The sequence below is a fragment of the Loxodonta africana genome, chromosome 2 (assembly GCF_030014295.1).
Source record: "Loxodonta africana isolate mLoxAfr1 chromosome 2, mLoxAfr1.hap2, whole genome shotgun sequence".
NCBI classification, from domain to species: domain Eukaryota; kingdom Metazoa; phylum Chordata; class Mammalia; order Proboscidea; family Elephantidae; genus Loxodonta; species Loxodonta africana.
This window is the reverse complement of record NC_087343.1, coordinates 166,491,206-166,514,166: the sequence shown is the minus strand read 5'-3', so window position 1 is coordinate 166,514,166 and position 22,961 is coordinate 166,491,206. Positions and strand designations below refer to the sequence as shown.

The window sequence follows — 22,961 nt, the reverse complement described above, 5'->3', positions numbered from 1 at the left end:
ATTTCCTATGACTTAAGGAGAAAAATGATTTCAGTGGCTAAATTCAACTTTCTGTGGTCTATTCCACTTCCCGACTAGCTGGTTTGTGTCTGGAGTGCAACGTTTCATGTATGGTTTTCATTCTTTTTCAAAGGCACAATCCCTCCTATTTTCCCCACCATTGAATCTTTTGTCACTAAAAAGATTGAGAGCCACAGAGCAAGTCCTAGCACAGGAAGCCTGGGTCAGAGGTGGAATGGGGGTGGGATGGGGAGGGACGGACAAAAAACAAATACTAAGGGCACCCAAACTGGACTAGATGATCTCTCAGAGCATTCCACATCTGACAACTGTAATTTTGCATCTAGATTTGGGGGTAGAGGGGTGGAGGGTAGACATTCTCCAATCCTGAGGAATGAATCTAGCAGCTCTTTCTTTACGAAAGGCTCTCTGAACTTCTCAAATATCTCATCGCCTTGGTTCCCCCACAATCTAGGGAATCTGGAGCACACAGATTCCAGGAGCCTGGCTGTCCGTTCTCAGCTCAGCCACAGCTACTGCTTGCCTGGGTGGCCTTGGGTGTGCCATGCAAACCTCAGTTTCCCTCATTTGAGCAATGGGAATAAATGGTCAGATGTGTTCCCTAGGAGGTGTATGTGGGTTGTTAATTAATGCCTGTGAGGTGCCTGAGAAAAGGGAAGGTGTTGGGCTCCAGGGAGAAAGTCACCCCTGACCTGTGTCTGAGTACTTCTGGGAGTGATGGGAAAGGATATCATTTCAGAAACAAAGCTCAGAGTTTTGAATAAACCTGGTCAGAAGCTTCTTTAGTGGAAGTTTGATTTGACTTTGAATTCCTCCAAGTACAGCTGGTTCCCCTTGGGAGGGATCGAATTAAATAGAGAGCCATGTTGTTGCTTGTTAGTTGCCCTCAAGTCGATTCTAACTCATGGTGACCCCATGTGTGTCAGAGTAGAACTGTGTAAATAGGGTTTTCAGGGCTGTGACCTGTAGGAAGTAGATTGCCAGGCCTTACTTCTGAGGCACCTCTGGTGGGTTTGAATCACCAGCCTTCCAGTGTAGAACAATTTGCACCACCCAGGGACTCCTTACAGAGCCAGAGACTCCTAGAACTAGAATGCCTGAGTCACTGCACAGGGGCCATTACAAGCACAGACCATAGAACATTAAATTGTAAGACACCCAATCATATATTGTTGTCAGATGTGGAATGCTCTGAGAGATCATCTAGTCCAGTTTTCAGACATGTGCTTCCCAGGAGGGTGAAGGACAAGCCCTAGACTCCACCCCGGCTTCTAACACTGTAGCTCTTCTTTGACCCGTTTATAGACTGGGCTTCCCGGAACAATTTCATTAGGAAAAGGAGATTCTGCTCCTGAAAATAATAGTGGGACTTGAAATCATGAATCCATTCCAGCCTCTCCTACCAGTATAGACACACAGCATTTACAGATGAACAGAGAGGTCTACAGGGGTTAGGTGACTTCCTTGACCAAGGCCACACAGGGGATGAGTGACTTTAGACTCAGGTCTCCTGAGAGCCAGGGTAGCAATCAGCATACTACACTGATAGCCGAACAAGCACTCTCACATTGCGGCCCTGAGCTACAGCCAAAGGAGATACCTGCACTCGCTTTGGGGACCCCTTTAGGGTCCAGTGGGGGTCACAGGCATGCACAGTCAAAGCAATGAGTTGGAAGTCAACCTGTATGTGTTGGAAGGGACTCTGGAGCTTCTCTTGCCCCCATCCCTGGCCAGAAATCCCCCTAAAGTAGAGCATCCTTCACAAGTGGTCACCCCAATTCTGCCTAAACTCCCCTGGTAACAGAGAGTGCTCTACCTTCTGGGACACTCGCTCCAGGATCTTACTTGACATTCCTAACCAAGAAAATGTGAAAGATTTCAGAGCACTGCTCCACCCACTTCTGTTGAAACTATTATCAATGACTTGAATAAAGACATGGGTGTTATAACCACCAAATATCTGAATGTCAGAACCAAGGTCCTGAGAGGCTGGACCAGCTAAAATACAAGCTGAGATGAACCAAGGTCCCATCCAAGTCCTATGGCATTTAATTGCAGAAAGTCAGCCTGCACAAGGACAGGGCAGGCCCAATGTGATAACACAGTCCGATGGTTTTCATAACGCACATAGTCGGCTGCTAAAAAGTAGTGATGTTGTTAGTTGCCACTGAGTTGGCTCCGACTTTTCGTAACCCCGTGTACAACAGAAAAAAACATTGCCCAGCCCTGTGCCATCCTGATGCTCCTTGGTGAATGCGAGTCCATCACTGGGCCCGCTGTGTATTTTGAGTGCCTTCCAACCAAGAGGCTAATCTTCTAGCGCTGTATCAGACAATATTCTGTTGTGATCCGTAGGTTTATTGGCTAATTTTCTAAGTAGATCACCAGGCCTTTCCTCCTGGTCTGTCTTAGTCTGAAAGCTTCGCTGAAACCGGTCCATCATGAATGACCCTGCTGGTATCTGAAATATCAGTGGCATAGCTTCCAGCATCATAGCAACACGCGAGCCACCACAGGGCGACAAACTAACAGACAGGTGGTAAAAAGAGTAATAGTACAGGGTAATATTTGTTGAAAACTATGTGTCACGTACTGTGCTTGGCATTTACGTGCATTAACTCAGTTAATTCTCAAAATTATGAAGTAGGGAAACCGAAGCTCAGAGAAGGTGAGCTGCTTTCCCAGTGCCGCACAGCCAGAGCCTGTGTCGTTAACCGTTTGCTCCTACTTTCCCCATCTGTGAAATGGGGTCAGGAGTTACATGGAGGCAGAGTTTGATTCATACATATATGCTAAAAGGGTCCATTCGCGAATGCCCACACCTGCAGGCACTCACACGGGTACACACGCAAGCCCCAGAGCCACGAATTTATGAACTCGTTCTGTCAAGCAGGCACACACAGCTAAGATACCCACAAATTATATAAAAATTGCCTCCTAAATATGCACGTGTGCATTCTTGCCAACATGACCGTTCACCCACATGCAGGCTTCTCTCTGGGCCTGTGCACCAAATGTGCATACAGCCCCACCCTGACAAGCGCCTGCTCGCAGTGTCCCAGAACAGCCCCTGGCTGGACCAGCAAGCTTAGACTCGACTTCCTGCTCTGCTGGGGCACAGGCTGGAGCTTTTCCAGACGTTACAGGGCTCAGCGTACCTCACCCTCGCCCCAGCCCCTGGCTTTGATTCTGCCTTGGCATTGAAAACTAATGATAACTAATATTTATTAAGTGCTTTCTATGTGCCAGGTACTGTATGTGCTAAGCACATTAGTGGGCATGATCTTATTTGTTGTCATTGAGTTGGCCCCCAACTCAGGGAGACCCATACACAATGGAAGGAAATGCTTTCTGGTCCTGTGCTATCCCCATGATCAGTTGTGGGTTGGGCTGTTTTGAGCGATGAGTTTTCATTGGCTGATTTTCAGAAGTAGATCTCCAGGCCTTTCTTCCTAGACTGTCTTAGTCTGGAAGTTCTGCTGAAACCTGTTCAGCATCATAGCAACGTACAAGCCTCCACTGATAGATGGGTTGTGGCTGCGTATGAAGTGAACTGACCAGGAATCGAACTTACTTGGTTTTCATAAAACTCCATAAAAAGGGTACTATTAAATAGTTCTTCTTACAGATGAGGAAACTGACGGTCTGAGGTGTTAAGTGCCTCACCCAACGCTATTCAGTTAGCAAGTGGTGGAGGTGGGACTTGAATGAACCCAAACAGGAGGATTCGTAAATGACCATGGCTCCTTTTTCCGGCAACATGGTCGGAAGGAAAGAACCTGGCTCTACTTCTCACCCCATGACTTTGGGCAAGTCCCTTGGTCTCTTTGGGACTTTATTTTCTAACTTCACAAAAAAGAGCATAATCTCTGAAGGGTCTTTCAGCTTTCATTATGTCGTTGCTCTTCCTAAGTCTAGTTTCTTCCATTTTTCAAGTTGCATTTATTGAGGCCTTGGGAATTTGTGCATAAATAAGGTGCACAAAGCTGCTGTCTTCATGAACCCCAGTGACTAGTGGGAAAAACAGGCGTTAAACAAATAAACAAGAATATACTGGATGGTGCTAAGCACCAGGGAGATATAATAAAGAGAGGAGGCTACTTCAAACTAGGGGTTACCAGTTACCAAACTGGTTGCCGTCAAGTCAATTCTGCCTTATGGTGACCCTATGTGTCTCAGAGTAGAACTGTGCTCCATAAAGTTTTCGACGACTAATTTTTTGAAAATAGATCACCAGGCCTTTCTTCTGAGGCATCTCTGGGTAGACTCAAGCCTCCAACCTTTTGGCTAGCTGCAAAGCATATTAACCATTTGTATCACCCAGGGACAAACTAGGGGTTAGGAGGTGACATCTGAGCTGAGAACTGAAAGACAAGAAGCAGCCAGTCATGTAAGGATCTCAAGTAGAGGGACACAGCAAGTCCAAAGGCCCTGAGGCAGGTCCCAACTTGGTGTAATTTCAGAGAAGGAAAGAGGCTCGTGTGGCTGCAGTTTATTGAACGGGAAGAGTGGTAGGAGGTATTGCTGCTGGAGCAGGCAGGGCTGAGATGGTGTGGGGCCTTGCCATCATAAGGAGTTTAGATTTTTAATTTAAGTGCTATAGGAAGCTACTGGAAAATTTTAAGCTGGGAAGTGATATGAACTAATGTATGTTTTCACGAGATGTTTCAAAATAGAGTTCCTGGGTGTTGTGGACCGGGAGGTGGCCCAGGAAGTCCAATAGCTGTTCCTGTAAGCTGTTCACTTGCCCAGACCTAGTGCCAGGAGACAAATGTCCAGAGGAAACCACTCACCAGATCTACAGGTCCTACAGCTTGGATGCAGTTACACACACCAAACCTCCATCCTAGGGTGCATTCTCCCTGCACTGTATCCCTCTGCAGGGGAGACCCCACCCCCGCTCCCTTCCCTTTTAACGGCTCCTGCTCTGCAAGGCGCCTGTGTAGCCCCTGAACAGTGTGTCTTGTTGGGGCCTGCCCGACACCGGTGCTGACCTGGTGAACAGGAAGCTTTCCACAAGGCAGGGCAGGCGGAGCTGGAGGCTGCATGTGCCCTGGTCGCTGAGCTCGGGAGTGAGTGGACCCGGGACTGGGGTAAGGTCTCATTTTCCTTCAACTTCAAAAGCAATGCCATGCTGATGAGGGGGAGTGCTGAGTGGCTCAAGGGTTCCCCTCCTGCTTCTGGGGGGCATGTCCCGGGTGGAGTGAGTATGGCTTCTGCCCCAGGCTGGCTCCATTGTGGGCTGCAGGCGCCAAGCTGTAAGTACCGATAAGCAAGTCATGGGAGTAAGGGGCAGGGAGAGTGGGGCGTGTACAACATCTCTGTCACTGGCTTTAGGACCCCAAGTGGAGAATCTGTCTCCATCCTGCCCTCCTTTTTTCTGAGGCGTCTGAGCTTGGGGTGCCACCAACAAGATTTCAAGCAGGGGTGGCGGTAGGGAGGCTGGAAAGATGGGGCATATTCAAGTTCTTTGTCACAGGCTTTCGGACCCCGTGTTAGGAGGACTTTTCCATTCCTGCCTCCACCCTGCCACCCATCTCAGAATGCCACAGAAGGGTCTTACAGAATCTGTGATCTGTTCACTCAGGCCTCTGAAAGTCAAGGCTCCAAGCCTCTCCTTTTCTCCTTGCCCTGGAAGTTTAACTCTTCCTTGCCTTTGAAGAGCAAGGAAACTGGAAAAACAAGTCTCGCTTGCTTCATCCAGGAATGCTCCCACACATCTGGCTTGGAACCAGAGGCTCCTTGTAATCAAGACTCCCATGGCCAGGCTCTGGTGGGCCCAGCCCTCACACTTGGCTTCTAGAACGCCCCGGGGCCACCAAACTCCACCCTGCCCTTCACCGCTCATCCAGTCATTTACCCTTATGAATTTCACGGTCAGGGATGGGAAAAGGTAAGGGAGAAAATGGGGCCAGCAGCAAATTTTAGAGGGGCTAAGCATTCATTCGAGGTTAGTTCAAGAGTTTCCAGGGATGAGTTCTTACCTAGCCTCTCATCGTGTGACTTGGGGCAGGATCCTTATGCCTCCGGGGCTCTATTTCCCCATCTATGCATGGGGGGATGGTGGGGCAGAACTCCATCCTCTCTAAGGTCTATTTTAGTAGTTTAGGAGTTTTCTATGTTCGGGATTGTAATACGAGTTCAGAGTCAGTTCATGTCTATGATGGACTTGGTGGGACAGGTGTGGATAAGCCTGGGGGAGGGGGAGCAGCAGGAGTCCTTGGGTAGTATGGAGGTTTGAGTCCACCCAGAGGTGTCTTGGAAGACAGGCCTGGCAATCTGCTTTGCAAAAAATCCGCCACTGAAAATTCTATGAGCACAGTTCTACTCTGACACATGGGGGGTCACCATGAGTTGGAGTCAATTCAACAGCAACTGACAGGGAGAACGGTGCTGGCCTGTGATTCAAGGAACTCCAGTTCTAGTCCTTCCTTTGCCTGTACTTAGCTATAAGGCCCTGGGTGGATTCCTTGCCTTTACTATCTTGTTGTTGTTGTGTGCTGTCAAGCCGATTCTGACTCACTACAACGCTATAGGGCAGAATAGAATGTGTCCCATACGGTTCTCTTGGCTGTAATCTTTACAGAAGCAGATCACCAGACGTTTTCTCTGCGGAGTGGGTAGAACTGCCAACCTTTCGGTTAGCAGCCTAGCGCCTTAAACACTGTGCCTCCAAGGCTCCTTTCTGATCCTTAGTTTCCTGTTATTAATAATGGCCAATATTAAGTTAAAGCTTACTCTGTGTCAGGCACCATGCTAAATCCCAATGACTCTGCAATTTCATTTAATTGTCACAACAGGTAGACAGGTAGTCCCTGACTTGCAACAGGGTTCTGTTCCCATGACTCCGTGGTGAATCGGTTCTGATGTAAGTTGAATTCCTCATTTTTTTTTTTTAGTTTTCATTATTATTGCTTTTCGTTATCAGTATCTTTATAAATCATAACACTGAACATCTGCCAGTGAACATCTGAAATCACACACTGAAATCACGCACTGCAACATTGTATGTAGTCCATATTACTAACAATTAGGCAAACAACAACAACAAAAACCAGACAGTCATAAGTGTGGTTCATAATAACTCAAACACGTAGTAAGTCGGGGACTACTTGTAATAATCTCCTTATCCCTATTTTTCAGAAGGGGGAAACCAAGGCTCACTAGGTTAAATAACTTACTCAGAAAGTCACCCAGCTAGTATGTGGTGGAGCCAGGACCGAGACCTGTGAACTTGGTCACATTGTCTTTCTGCAGCCCCTCCTTGTGCAGATACAGCTCGCTGTGGCTGGAGCTAAACCTTGATTGTGGGTGTCGGGGGCGTTGTGGGAAGTACAGGCAGAAGGATAGTAGAACCTGACTACTCAGCTTGGGTTCCTGACTCAAGGTTGAAACACTTTGGTCATTGCTAGGAATCGATGAAGTTTTTTTGGGAAAAAGAATGAAGTAGTCAGAACTGTGACATATCTACCAGGTGCTCTTGAGAGAGCATTTCAAAGTAGTTGGCTTTTCTTCAAGCACAAGGTTTCTCAACCTTGGCACTATGACATTTGGGGCCAGATAATTCTTACAATGCACAGGCTCTCCTGTGCATTTAAAGGTGTTTAGCAGCATCTGGGCCACTACCCACTGCAGTAGCATCCCATCTGGGACAACAAAAGTGCCTTCAGACATTGCCCAAATGTTCCCTGTTTGGAATCACAGCAGCAGGAACCATTTCTTTCTTTCTTTTTCTTTTTATTGTGCTTTAAGTGAAAGTTTACCAATCAAGTCAGTCTCATACGAAAATTTATATATACCTTGCTATGTACTCCTAGTTGCTCTCCCCCTAAGAACCATTTCTTTCTTAACCTACACCCTTTCTTTCTTTTTTTGCCCAGGGTTTCAGGAACTTTTCCACCATGACTATTGCCTTGCTGGGTTTTACCTTTTTCTTGCTCCTCTGTGTGACCTGTGAAAAGCCCCTAGAAGGGATCACCTCCTCTTCAGCTTGGCACTTCACCCACTCCCTTTACAATGCCACAATCTATGAAAACTCTGCTCCGAAGACCTACGTGGAGAGCTCTGTGAAGATGGGCATCTACCTCACAGAGCCTCAGTGGATAGTGAAGTACCGGATCATCTCTGGGGATGTGGCCAATGTGTTTAAAACAGAGGAGTACATGGTGGGCAACTTCTGCTTTCTGAGAATAAGGACAAAAAGCAGCAACACGGCCCTTCTGAACAGGGAGGTGCAAGATAGCTACACCCTAATCATCCAAGCCACAGAGAAGACCTTGGAGCTTGAAGCATTGACCCATGTGGTGGTACACATCCTGGACCAGAATGACCTGAAACCCCTGTTCTCCCCACCTTCATACAAAGTCACCATCTCTGAGGACATGCCCCTCAAGAGCCCCATCTGCAAGGTGACTGCTACAGATGCTGACCTAGGTCAGAACGCTGAGTTCTACTATTCCTTTAACACAAAGTCAGAGATGTTTGCCATCCATCCCACCAGCGGCGTGGTGACCGTGGCTGGGAAGCTCAACGTCACCTGGCGAGGGAGGTATGAGCTCCAGGTGCTGGCTGTAGACCGCATGCGGAAAATCTCTGAGGGTAATGGGTTTGGCAACTTGGCTGCACTTGTCATCCAGGTGGAGCCTGCCCCCCGGAAGCCTCCAGCCATTGCCTCGGTAGTAGTGACTCCACCAGATGGCAACGAGGGTACCACCTATGCCACTGTAGTGGTGGATGCCAACAGCTCAGGAGCTGATGTGGACTCAGTGGAAATTGTTGGTGGTGATCCTGGAAAGCACTTCAAAGCCATCAAGTCTTATGCCCAGAGCAATGAGTTCAGTTTGGTGTCCATCAAAAGCATCAATTGGATGGAGCACCTTCATGGATTCAACCTCAGCCTCCAGGCAAGGAGCAGGAGCAGCCCTGCATTTTATTCTCAGATTCGGGGCTTTCACCTACCCCCTTCCAAACTGGCTTCCCTCAAATTTGAGAAGGCCGTTTACAGAGTGAAGCTTAGTGAGTTTTCCCCTCCTGGCAGCCGTGTGGTGATGGTGAAAGTAACCCCAAACTTCCCCAGCCTGCGCTATGTTCTAAAGCCATCCTCAGAGAGTACAGGGTTTAAACTTAATGCTCACACTGGGATGATCACCACTACAAAGCTCCTGGACTTCCAGGACCAAGCCTACTACCAGCTACACATCAAAACCTCACTGGGCTTGGCCTCCACCACTGTGGTCATCAACATAATGGACTGTAACAATCATGCCCCCATCTTCCACAGGTCTTCTTATGCAGCCACCTTTGATGAGAACATCCCTCCAGGCACCAGTGTTTTGACTGTTACTGCCACAGACCAGGATCATGGGGAGAATGGATATGTCACCTATTCCATTGCTGGTCCAAAAGCCATGCCCTTTTCTATTGACCCTTACCTGGGGATCATCTCTACCTCCAAACCCATGGACTATGAGCTCATGAAAAGAATTTATACTTTCCGGGTATGGGCATCAGATTGGGGATCCCCATTTCGCCGGGTAAAGGAAGTGTCAATTTCCCTTAGGCTCAATAACTTAAATGACAACCAGCCTGTGTTTGAGGAAGTCAACTGCACTGTGTCTATCCATAAAGACTCACCAGTAAGGAGATCGATAATGAACATATCAGCCATAGATGTGGATGAGCTTCAGAATCTGAAATATGAGATTGTGTCTGGCAATGAACTAGGGTATTTTGACATAAATCATTTCTCTGGAGAGATATCCCTCAACCGTGCTTTTATGAATCATACTGCTGGTCAACCCACCAACTATTCCCTGCAAATTACAGCTTCAGATGGGCAATACTATGCCTTGCCCACCACTTTGAATATTACTGTGGTAAAGGACTCTCGTTTTGAGGTCCCTGTGACATGTCATAAAAGAGGGGTTTTGGCACACATCACAAAGACCATCATTCTCCACTCTGTTGGGTTTCAAAACCAGGAGTCCAATGCTGAGGAGTTCACATTCTTAAGCACGTATCAGATCAATCATCACACCCCCCAGTTTGAGGACCACCTCCCTCAGTCCATTGACATTCTTGAGCATGTTTCTGTCAATACTTCCTTGGCCCACCTGGCAGCCACTGACCCTGATGCTGGCTTTAATGGCAAACTGGTCTACGTGATTGCAGATGGCAATGAGGAGGGCTGCTTTGACATTGAGCTGGAGACAGGGCTGCTCAGCGTGTCTGCTCCCTTGGACTATGAAGCCACCAGTTTCTACATCCTCAACATAACAGTGTATGACCTAGGCACTCCCCCAAAGTCCTCCTGGAAGCTGCTGACAGTGAATGTGATAGATTGGAATGACAATGCACCAAGGTTCCCTCCTGGTGGGTATCAGGTAACCATCTCAGAGGACGCAGAAGTTGGGAGCACAATTGCAGAGCTGAAAGCAAAAGATGCTGACTCAGAGGACAATGGGCGGGTCCGCTACACCCTGCTAAGTCCCACAGAGAAGTTTTCCCTTCACCCTCTCACTGGGGAACTGGTTGTCACAGGACACTTGGACAGGGAATCAGAATCTCAGTATATACTCAAGGTGGAGGCCAGGGACCAGCCCAGGAAAGGCCACCAGCTCTTCTCTGTCACTGACCTGATAGTCACATTGGAAGATGCCAATGACAACTCCCCCCAGTGCTTCACAGAACTCAGCAGCCTCAAGGTCCCAGAGGACCTGCCCCCAGGGACTATCCTGACATTTCTGGATGCCTCTGATCCTGACTTGGGCCCTGCGGGAGAAGTGCAATATATCCTGTTGGATGATGTCCATGGGACCTTCCGGGTAGACCTGACAACTGGAGCCCTCAGTCTGGAGAAAGAGCTGGACTTTGAGACGCAGACGGGCTACAATCTGAGCCTGTGGGCCAGTGATAGTGGGAAGCCTCTGGCCCGCAGGACCCTCTGCCATGTGGAAGTGATAGTCTTGGATGTGAATGAGAATCTCCACCCTCCACACTTTACCTCCTTTGTGCATCAGGGCCAGGTGCAGGAGGACAGCCCCTTGGGAACCCAGGTGATGGTAGTGGCTGCCCATGACGATGACAGTGGCTTGGATGGGGAGATCCAGTACTTCTTGAGGGCTGGCACTGACCTTGCAGCCTTCAGCATCAACCAAGACACAGGTACGGGGAGTGGGGTAGAATGAGAGCGCCAGGTCCAGGGGAAGATGGGCCTAAGGGAAATCAAGGGCTGCCCTGAAAGAAATCAGGCTGCAGGCTGAAAATAAAGGCAATAAGTAGGGACTCTTCTTGTAGGTCCCTAGGTGGCATAAAAGGTTTGTGCTTGACTATTAAACAAATGGTGGAAGATTTGAACCTAGCCAGCAGTGTTGTGGAAGAAAGGCCTGGCGATCTGTTTCCGTCAAGTTTACAACCAAGAAAACTGTGTGTAACACGTGGGATTGCCATGAGCCAAAGGCTGTGTCAGTGGCAATGGATTTATTTTTTTCCTCTTTCCTCTGCCTTTTATTTTAAATTTATCTTTACTGGATATGTATATGCATATATATGTATATATATACACATATATAAACACACATATACACTATATATGTATACATAAACTATAAAACCCAAACCATTGCCGTCTAATCAATTCCAACTCATGGTGACCTTATAGTACAGAGTAGAACTGCCCCATAGGATTTCCAAGGAGCAACTGGATTCAAACTGCTGACCTTTTGGTTAGCAGCCATAGTTCTTAACTACCGTGCCACCAGGGCTCCGTATGTGTATATAAAACCAAAAAAACCAAACCTGTTGCCATTGAGTTAATTCCAACTCATAGCCACCCAATAGGACAGAGTACAGCTGCCCCACGGGGTTTGCAAGGAGCGCTTGGTGGATTCCAACTGCCCATCTTTTTGGTTAGCAGCGATAGCTCTTAACCACTGGGCCACCAGGGTTCCACATATGTATATGTGTGTGTGCGTGTAGTGTGCATATATACATAGGAACCCTGGTGGCACAGTGGTTAAGGGCTCGGCTCCAATGTATATATACACACACATGTATATACCCATTGCCATCGAGTCGATTCCTACTCATAGCAACCCTATAGGACATAGTAGTACTGCCCTATAGAGTCTCAAAAGAGCAGCTGATGGATTCGAACTGACCTTTTGGTTACTAGACCTATAGGGTTGCTATGATTTGGAATAGACTTGATGGCAACTGGTTTGGTTTTATATACATATATGTATACGTATACACACACACATACTATATATGTATTTATACACACATATAACATATTTTTTATATATTTTGCTTATAAAAGTAATATATACCAAATGTAAATTTTTTATACATAATTAAAAATGGATGTTCCTTGGCCTCATCTCCTCAAATATAATCTTTATTAACAATTTGGTGTGTAATATTCTAATTTTTATCCTTTTTGTATCTGATATGTTATCACTATTTTTTTATTATGAAAACCTAATACAACAGATGCTAATTCTGACACTTCTTTCGTATGATGAAACATAAAGATATCTTATGTCAGTAGATGTAAACCTTTTTCACCCTTTTTTAATAGTTGAATATTAGTCTGTCATACAGGTATGACAACCTCGTTCATACGCTTTTATTCATATGCATGAGTGCCTATAGGAAAAATTCTTAAAAACGAACTTGCTGGGTCAAAGAATAATGCACATTTTCAAAGTTAATGGATATTCCCAAATTGCCCTCCAAAAAACTGGTTCCAAGCTTTTATTCCTCTTAAGTTTCAGAGAAAATAAGTGCAACTCAGCAAACGTTTACTGAGTACGTGTAATGCCCTAAGACAGGCACCTTGGGCAAGATTCAAGGCGAAGGAATAAAGGCAGTCGCTGCTGTTAAGGAGCTTTCAATCTGATGGGTGATTTATTTCCAGAGTAAAGGGCAGCGTGATGTGGTGGAAAAAGCATTAGATTGAGAGTCCATTCTAGTCCCAATTTTTCCACTTACTTGCTACGTTGTCTTGGTCAAGTCATGTTCCCTCTCTGGGCCTCAGTTTCCCCATCCATTAAAGGAGTAAAGTTCTTTCAGCTCTGACATGCTTTGTCTGTGCATGGGCCCTACGAGCTGAATGTGATTCACGACAGAGCGCTCAGGGTGCAAGCCTGTTTTGCTCACTATTGAACTCTTGACTTCTAGAATAATGCTGGCCTTTAGTAATCAAGCCCTCAGTACATACTTGTGGTATGAGTCCACTAATGAATGAAGCTAAGTCTCTAAAATCATGAGGATAATGGAGAGGGGAACAGCAGTTTATTAATTAAATCCCTAACCTCTAAATTTATGTCTCCGAGAACATAAAGCTTGAAGGAAGCAGTGTTAGGAAGCTGTGAGGCAATCCTGGAGTCCCTCGGTGGTAAAAATGGTTAACACACTAACCTAAAGGTTTCGGTTCAAGTTCACCCAGAGGGATGTTGGAGGAAAGGATTAGGGATCTACTTCCGTTAAATCAGCCATTGACAATCCCATGGTGCACAGTTCTACCCTGCCACACATGGGGTCACCATGAGTCACAATCGACTCAACAACAACTGGTTTACCAGTAAGGAAATCCCACTTGTTGTTGTTAGTTGCCACTGAGTTGGCCCCCACACATGGCAACCCCATGCACAACAGAATTAAATGCTGCCCGGTTCTGTGCCATCCCCATCACTGGTGGCAGATTGGACCGTTGTGATCCATAAGGCTTTCCTTGATTGATTTCTGGAAGTAGATTGTCAGACCTTTCTTTCTAGTCCATCTTAGTCTAGAAGTTCTGCTGAAATCTGTTCAGCATCGTAGAAAGTCCACTTTACAGCATGTGAAATAAATCAGTGGGCCTTGGGTTGAAGTAGTCAGGACAAAGTAGGTCAAGTATCATAGGCTGAACTCTTACTAAGCTCTAAGCTTTGTGCCATGTGCTACAAGTGGTGTCTTGTTTAATCTCACAACACCCTGGGAGGCAAGACCATAATCATCACCCAGTTTACAAAAGAAAATAGTAATCTCAGGAACAGGTATCAAATACCTGATATTACAGAGCCAATAGGGTCAGAGCTCAAATCCAGGTCCACCTGTCTCTAAAGGCAGTGCTCTCTCCAATACATCGAATGCCCTTCTAGGATGAAATAAAAGTCAACTCAAGAAGGGCTTCCTTCGGTTTCCGTATGTGTAACACTGGGAGAGGGGACAACTTCCTAGACGGATGTAGTGCACAACACTAATTAACGAAATGGTCTTCAGTGTCTTCTGGTTAAATAAACTTGGGAATCCTCCATACACGCATCTCAGCAGAGACAGTCTCTGCGAGCTTCTACAATAAGGATATTATTTAAAGTTCCCATTTGTATAACTCATCACTTCCCACACCATATGGGCAACAGTTCCCTTTTTTAAGGAATACCAGTTAACATCCTTTCCGCAATACGCATTGGGGAAAGTTGGCTAAGGTGATTTCTAAACCATTTTGAGCTTTTTCTAAAGTCACTAATGTATTTTGGGTTTGGTGATTCATTGGCCCTAGGAGCGATTCAGACTACGGCACCCCTTGACCGAGAATTTATATCCTACTACTGGCTGACCGTACTGGCAGTGGATAAGGGCTCTGTGCCCCTCTCCTCGGTGACTGAAGTCTACATTGAGGTTACGGATGTCAATGACAACCCACCCCGGATTTCCAGACCTGTGTTTTACCCCTCCGTTCGGGAGGATGCACCCTTGAATACCTCAGTGCTTCAGCTGGATGCCTGGGACCCAGACTCCAGCTCCAACGGGAAGCTGACTTTCAACATCACCAGTGGGAACCACATGGGGTTCTTTGTTATTCATCCTCTTACAGGTAAGGACCCCAGAAATCTTGGTGATAAGGGTTCTCTACAACATTAGTTCTCAAAGTGACCAGCATCATTAGCAACACCTGAGAACTTGTTAGAAGTTCATCTTCTCAGGCCCTGCCCTAGACCTACTAAGTCAGAGCTCTGAGGGTAGGTTCCAGCCATCTGTATTTTAACAAGCCTTCCAGGAGATTGTGATGTGTGCTAAAGTTTCAGAACCGCTTTGCTCTGTAAAGTTCATCTTCTAGGGAAAATAAGAAAATATTTCAGTTTTCTCTCCTTGGGGCTGAGGGAAGCTAAACAGGTTGTTCAGTGGTCAAACTGAAACTACTGTAATTCAGACCTCCACAGTGCTCCCAAATTGACTCCTCCCCTGAGTCACAAGCCACAGGTGGAATCCCTCACCCGTAGTTCCAGGCTGATCTCAACCCTGCCCAGAACAGTGGCAATTGGAACCCACTAAAGTCAAGTCAAGGGCAGTGGTAGAGTTTTCACCTTCCATATGGGAGACCTGGGTTCAATTCCTGACCAATATAATTCGTGCGCAGCCACTACCTGTCTGTCAGTGGAGGCTTGCATGTTGCTATGTCGCTGGACAGGTTTCAATGAACCTTCCAGAATAAGATGGACCAGGAAGAAAGGCCTGGCAATCTATTTCCAAAAATCAGCCAATGAAAACCCTGTGGATTACATCAGTCCAGCCCTGGGGTTGCCATGAGTCAGAGGCTGACTTACTGGCAGCTAACGACAACACCACGAAAGTCAAAGCAACCATCTCACTGACATCTGTCCTTGGGCACAAGGCAGCCTGGGGCAAGGATGGTGGATGGATGAGATGAACACAAAGGTCATAGCCAGCAGCCGTGAGCCAGATGCAGCCCATAGAAGTATTTGGTTTGTACAATCTTAGAACAATTTTTTTCAATTTGTTGCTAACACTTAAAAAATAGGAAATTTCACACACAAAAAATTCCAGAGATCTGATTGTTCTTGGAAAATTGGAAGATTTGGCCACACTGACTCCATATTTCCACAGGGCCACCATTGACTGGAGCTAACAGCAGCTCACCGTGTAGCCCAGGCACATATTCTCTAATCCCCTGGTCCCCACCATTCCCTCATTTATGCTACCTGCCGGGCTCCTGTTGTCACTGGAGTTTGAGAGTCAGTTCCCACTGCTGTGAATACTTCTCAAAGCCCACATCTTCCTCTTGGTGGATGAACAGCAACCTTATTGTAGAGAAGGCTGACATACTCTCCTCCGGACCCAACGTCTTACTCTTCAGGTCCAAAAATGTACTCTTGTCCCTGAAGGACAGAACTCTGACGTGATTTGAGGAAGGAGAGAAACAGGTTGCTACAAGGGAGTGCCCCATTCTCAAGACAGAAGGGAACCATGAGGACCCATGAGACTGAAAGTCTTGGGGTAGACACCTGGTGGGGAATACAAGTGTGTATTGGCCCACTGACATTGTTTGGAAACTTTCCTGTTAACCTTTGACTTCAGGGTATGGATTAGTCCTCCTACAAGAAGGGTGCCTTTCCCTGGAGTCTGGTCGACAGATATTAGCTGGCTTTCCCTGGGTCTACCCTGTCCCTCCTATTTCAGCAAAGGGAAGAGACCTCTTACCTGAGGCATTAACTTCTGAACTTCATCCAAACCTTGTTCGGTTTACTGTCAACAGTTTCCTGACACCAGGTCTGGCAAAACTTCCTGTAGTAGAGGAGCAGAAAACTTTTAAACATTGTAAAATAAAATAATATTTTCATATTTTAAAATAAAAGAATGAATCAGCAATGAGGGGAAATTGGGTAAAAATCAACACCCCTTCCATCACCCACAGCTCCTCTTTCTCATCACTGCCATCACATTGTCCCACATCCTACTTAGCTACCTTGGATGGTTTCCCTGTGACCTTAAGATAAAGTCAGGTCCTGTTGTGTCCCACAAACTTGTACTTCAGCTGGACCCTGCCAAGCTCTCTGGCCTCATCTTGCCCCTCTCACCCTGCCACTCTCTTGGTTCCAGTTACATGGCCTTCTTCAGTCCATGCTCCCTCCTGGAACAGGGCCTTTGCACATGCTACTGCTCTGTCTTCCTGGAGCCTCTTCTCATCTCATTTTGCCTGGTTAATCCCTGCTGTCTTTCAGATTTCAGTCCAGCTGTTCTTTCCATAGCGATGTTTCTCCTGATCTCATAATCCACCTCCTAGCATCACCTACCTCCTTTGTAACAATTACCACATTGAATATTATATTTATTCACGTGATTATCCCATTAATTATCCATGTCCCTCGCTAGACTCCAAAGACTGGTTCCTAAGCACAGGGACCTTGACTGTTTTTGCCTAGCATAATACCTCGAGGGCCTGGCACACAATAGGAACTCAATAACTAATTGTTAAATAAATAAATAAATCTCTACCAGCATCCACGTTTTTTTGTTAAACCCAAGATTCATTTGTTTATTCAGAAAATGTTTTAAAGCCTAACTTAGTGAGGTCTTTACATGATGTGCTGTGTAGAGACGTGAAGATAAAGAAAACACAGTCTCAGGCTTGAGAACTTCAGGTTATGAGGAATGTGAAAATCTGTATGTAAATAACTATAGAACCAATGCAAAGGAGCACAACGTCATAAAAGACATGTAGATACGGTGCTGTGGGTGTGCAGAGAGAGGAAGCTGCTCAGTGGGCGGATCTGCACTGGCTCCATGGACCAGGGGCTGGTTACAGTGAGCTGTAGGATGGGAGGAGTGTGATGGGTGGCAGACTGGGGAAGCATGGCATGAGCCTTAGCTGGAAGGGAAGAGCCAGAGCTTGTCAAGTGGGTCAGTTTTCTAAAGGCATATACCAGTTCCACCACTTACTGTGAGGTCTTGGGAAAGTTACTTACCTGTCCTATGCCTCAGTTTTCTCCCTAGTAAGATGGAAATAATAATCATATCTACTTTCTCAGATGGTTGTGACAATTCAATGAGCCAATATGTAGAGGTAGAGAAAGAACTTAGAAGAATGACCAGGCATGTGTGTGCTCGATTAGTATTGGCTGTCATGATGCTGTAAGGAGTCCTGGTGGTACAGTGGTTAAAGTGCTCAACTGCTAACCCAAATGTTGGTGGTTTGAATCTGCTAGCTTCTCCGTGGGAGAAAAATGCAGCAGTCTGCTTCTGTAAAGATTTACAGCCTTGGAAACCCTATGTGGCAGTTCTACTTCATCCTCTAGGGTCACTATGAGTTGGAATTGATTCAATGGCAATTTTTTTTTTTTTTAAATGGGTCATGATACTAAGGTAGGGAACAAGGAGGAAATGAAGCAGGGAGGTAGTTGAGGTAAGACCTAAAGTGCGTTAGGTAAGATTGAAAGGAATAGAAAAATCAGGAACTATCAGAGATGAAACCAGTAGCACTTTGAAAATTTTTGGATGAGGGAGGGGAGAGAGAGGAAAGGATCAAGGATGGGCCTGGAGTGATGAGGAAACATTTGCCTGGAGAAGAAAAATAATAAGCGGCTCCTGCTGTACTGTTGCTGCATAATGGTACCAATGGGAGGTGCGTGGGAACCTCAGCTGACACTATTATCTCTGCTACAGTCTCCCACCTCCTTCCCTTCCCCTCTCCTTCCCCAGAGCTCCATTTCCCCTTAATGTACCTACTCTCCAAAGGACAAAAGAATTCTGCTTTAGGATTTAAATGTAATCCTTGAACTCCACCCCAGGAAAGTGGCCCCGGAGGCTCTATGCTCATGTCTCCTGCTATCATCTTCCCCCTCCCCAGGTCTACTATCCACGGCTAGGAAGCTGGACCGAGAGAACAAGGATGAACACATTCTAGAAGTGAGTAATGGTTGGTGGAGCCACTCAGAGGATTTGACTGGAGGTGGGAAGCCTCTTGAAGAGGCCAAGCCTATGGCCACACGCCTGTCTCCAAGTACTGTGGCTGAGGAGGGTGTGGGCTCAGGGAGGAGGAGATACTTGAGCTGAGCCTTGTTATGGTTGGTGGTGGAGACACTAGGAGTCTTTGCTGGCTCTTCCGCACTGTAAAGGAATCTGAAATCATGTCTAGGCTGGGCAGGAAACATTGATTGATTAGTAATGCCTGTAGTGAGTGCAGGAAGGGAGAGTGTACATATGTGCTATGGATTTGTTGAGTCTGGTTTCCAGTTCATGCCTCTGGCCTAGAGAAACAGTCACCCCAGGTCAAACACAGGTCAGTAACAGTGCCAGGATGAAAACTCAGACCTTTGTCTTTTAGATCTGGGCTTTTTACAGGATGTCTCTAAAATCACATACACATTCCTGTTGCTCATTCCAAGGAGAGGTGTTGGTCGCTGACCTGGAAAGGATTAAATCAGAAGGGAGGGATGTCAGATGGGGAACTTACCTATGCCCCCTCCTGAGCTATTCATAACTGATAAACAGGCATCTCTTCTAGTCTTAAAGATCTCAGGAGGGAAGACCATATATTCCTCGGCTTGTCTTCTGTGTTCCCAGGCTCCGCACATTCTCCTTTCCTTTGTTAGAAGTAGGCATTATTTGTAAGCAGCAGCTAACTGGCCTTCTAATGCTTCTAGGGAAGAAAGCATTCTCCATAGTTCAGTGACAGGTGTTTAATTTTTAATCACCAGAATATTTTAAAAATTCTGGATCATTTTGGGTGGAAATGTCCTGTCTCTTGCAATGCCTTTGGTCTATTGATCTGTGGGACTATTTGTCCCTGCACAAAATAACTCCTGATTTTGAAATAGTTTTAGTGTCTTTCTCTCACTCTCTGGCTTTTATTTCATGCATCAGGCAGCATGTTTGACTCAAAAGGTACCACCTAATCTTTCATAAACATCTTCTTGTTTGTTTTCTCTGATATCAAGTAGGTTAAAGAAACCAAAGAACAAAGCTTATGAGAATGACAAGCAGATAAAAAGTAAATGGTCTCAGAAATGGCCCATGGGCCTCCCTTAGGAAAGAGTGCCAGCTTTGGCTGGAGACTCTGTGGCTCTGTTTTCTTCCAGTTCTTTCTGGTTTCTTTCTCTGTTCTCACTGGCTTTCTAGTGGGCGAGGTTACTTGAGTTCCAAGTAGGTGAGGCTATGATAATAAAATAAAGAGCCTACACTGAAGAAAACTGGCACACACATCCAGCTGTCCAGAGCAGTGGTAGGTTTGTAGCAGGTTGCAATACATTCAGTGCTTTGCATTTGGCAACTCAGGTACTCATCCTTGATTCTGTCCCCAGGTGACTGTGCTGGACAATGGGGAGCCCCCACTAAAGTCTACCTCCAGGGTGGTGGTACGCGTCTTGGATGTCAATGACAATCCACCTGTGTTCTCCCACAAACTCTTCAACGTCCGCCTTCCAGAGAGACTGAACCTGGCGACCCCTGGGCCTGTGTATAGGCTGGTGGCTTCAGACTTGGATGAGGGGCTTAATGGCAGGGTCACCTATATCATCGAGGAGAGTGACGAGGAGGGCTTCAGTATCGACCCAGTCACGGGCGTGGTGTCATCCAGCAACATCTTTGCAGCTGGGGAGTACAACATCCTAACAGTGAGTAGATGAATGGAGGCCAGAGGGAGGAGTGGCTTCAGTGGTTCATGATTTTCTTGGGGATACAGGAGGGGTACAGTATCCCCTTCCTGTTGTGTTGGAGGGAAGGACTGGGGTCCCGGTTTTTCCTTTGTGAACACTTTATTTAAGAACAAGGGAATACTGCATAGTTTAAAATCAGACGCTGAAAGTTGGAACTGATTTGATGGCACTTAATCAGAAATGGTGTGCATCAGGGATGTATCCTTTCACCATACTTATTCAATCTGCATGCTGAACAAATAATCCGTGAAGCTGGACTATATGAAGAAGAATGGGGCATCAGGATTGGAGGAAGACTCATTAACAACCTGCATTATGCAGATGGCACAACCTTGCTGGCTGAAAGTAAAGAGGACTTGAAGCACTTACTGATGGAGATCAAAGACTACAGCCTTCAGTATGGATTACACCTCAACATAAAGAAAACAAAAATCCTCACAACTGGACCAATAAGCAACATCATGATAAATGGAGAAAAGATTGACCTTGTGAAGGATTTCATTTTACTTGAATCCACAATCAAGCCCATGGAAGAAATCAAACGACTTATTGCATCGGGCAAATCTGCTACAAAAAACCTCTTTAAAGTGTTGAAAAGCAAAGATGTCACTTTGAGGACTAAAATGAGCCTGATCCATGCCATGGTATTTTCAATTGCTTCATATGCATGGGAAAGCTGAACAATAAATAAGGAAGATTGAAGACCTGATGCCTTTGACTTACGGTGTTGGCGAAGAATATTGAACATACCATGGGTTGGCAAGAGAACCAACAAATCCGTGTTGGAAGAAGTACAGCCAGAATGCTCCTTAGGAGGATGGCGAGACTTTGTCTCACTTACTTTGGACATGTTATTAGGAGGGATCCTATAGGGTTGCTATGAGTTGGTATCAGCTTGACAGCAGCGGGTAGTCTCTGGAGAAGGACATCACGCTTGGTAAAGCAGAGTATCATTGGAAAAGGGGAAGGCCCTAAACAAGATGGATTAACACAGTGGCTGCAACAACAGGCTCAAACACAGCGACGAGCATGAAGATGGCACGGGATCAGGCAGCGTTTTATTCTGTTGTACTTAAGGTCTCTATGAGTCAGAACCAACTCAACGGCACCTAATAACAACAACAGGAGGGAGACAGTCAGCAGGCATGGAGGTGGTACTCCTCTCCCTGGCTGTCTCCCAGAGAAACCAGGAGTATTGACTTCAGCCAAAGGATCAGAATTCTCAGCCTGTCGCTTCGAGGGCAATAAGATTCTTGCCTGGGAAATCTGCTCTATCCTGCGAGATAAGGATTTTAGTGAAAGAAGCACAGGTTTTGGATCAAGATAAGCCTTGGTTCCAAACCTACTACTGACCCTTCACACCTGTGTGACTTCGGACCTTTGAGCCTTTATCATCTCCAAATTGGGGATAAGAATAGTTTCCTTGTAAGAAGCCAATATAACAAGTGGATAGGGCATGGGCTCTTATGTCGGACAGCCTGATGCAACCCCAGCCTCACAGACTGCCAGGCATATAATCCCAGGCAAGAGGACTTCACCATTCTGAGCCCCAGTTTCCTTCTGTGAACGGGAAATGATACTAGCACCTCTCTCAGAGGGCTGTCATGAGGATTAAATTAGGTATTGTACATACAGCTCTTAGAACAGGGTCTGGTGATAGTGAGAGCTCAGTAATTTTTAGTTCATTATGTTTATTGGGAAGTGTCATGGACTGAATTGTATCCCCCAAAATATGTGTATCAATTTGGCTAGGCCACAGTTCTCAGCATTGTATGATTGTTCAGCATTTTGTCACCCGATGTGATTTTCCCATGTGTTGTAAATCCTAGATCTCTATGATGTTGGTGAGATAGAATTAGTAGCAGTTATACTAATGAGGCCGGACTCAATCTACAAGATTGGATGGTGTCTTGAGCCAATCTCTTGTGAGATATAAAAGAAAGAAGTGAGCGGAGAGACATGGGGACCTCATGCCACCAAGAAACAAGAGCCAGGAGAATAGCGTGTCTTTTGAACCTGGGGTCCTTGGCCTGAGAAGCTCTTTGACTGGGGAGGATTGATGACGACCTTACCCCAGAGCTGACAGAAAGAGAAAGGCTTCCCCTGGAGCTGGTGCCTTGAATTTGGACTTCTAGCTTCCTAGACTGTGGGAAAATAAATTTCTCTTTGTTAAAGCCATCCACTTGTGGTATTTCTGTTATAGCAGCGCTAGATGACTAAGACAGGAAGGGTAGAGGATACAATGTGTGCAAAATCTAATTAAGGAATGAGCATACAGTCAGCCTTTAATTAATAGTGCTCTTATTATGTTTTCACTAACTGTGAGGTTGTTGAGCACAGGTTATATGGTTTGTCACCACTGTGTCTACAGTAATTAGCATGGTACCTGTTTATAAGGACTCCAGTGTGTTGAAAGAATGAACAAGTGGCTGAGAGGCCAGCTCAGCTGGAGTCTAGGGTGCTCAGTCTCTTGGTCTGCCTTCAGTGCTGCCTTGGTCTTCT

General features: G+C 46.1%; 1 protein-coding gene across 1 annotated transcript in view; it reads left to right on the top strand.

The window, feature by feature from the left end:
* The first annotated feature begins 7,772 nt into the window (after positions 1 to 7,772).
* Positions 7,773 to 22,961, top strand: part of FAT2 (FAT atypical cadherin 2) — a 75,849-nt gene continuing 60,660 nt past the window's right edge. The window contains exons 1-4 of the mRNA XM_003404612.3: positions 7,773 to 11,184; positions 14,567 to 14,881; positions 18,653 to 18,711; positions 20,106 to 20,417. Of these exons, the coding sequence (XP_003404660.2) occupies positions 7,923 to 11,184; positions 14,567 to 14,881; positions 18,653 to 18,711; positions 20,106 to 20,417 (3,948 nt within the window). The 5' untranslated portion in view covers positions 7,773 to 7,922. The remainder of the gene's footprint in view (positions 11,185 to 14,566; positions 14,882 to 18,652; positions 18,712 to 20,105; positions 20,418 to 22,961) is intronic.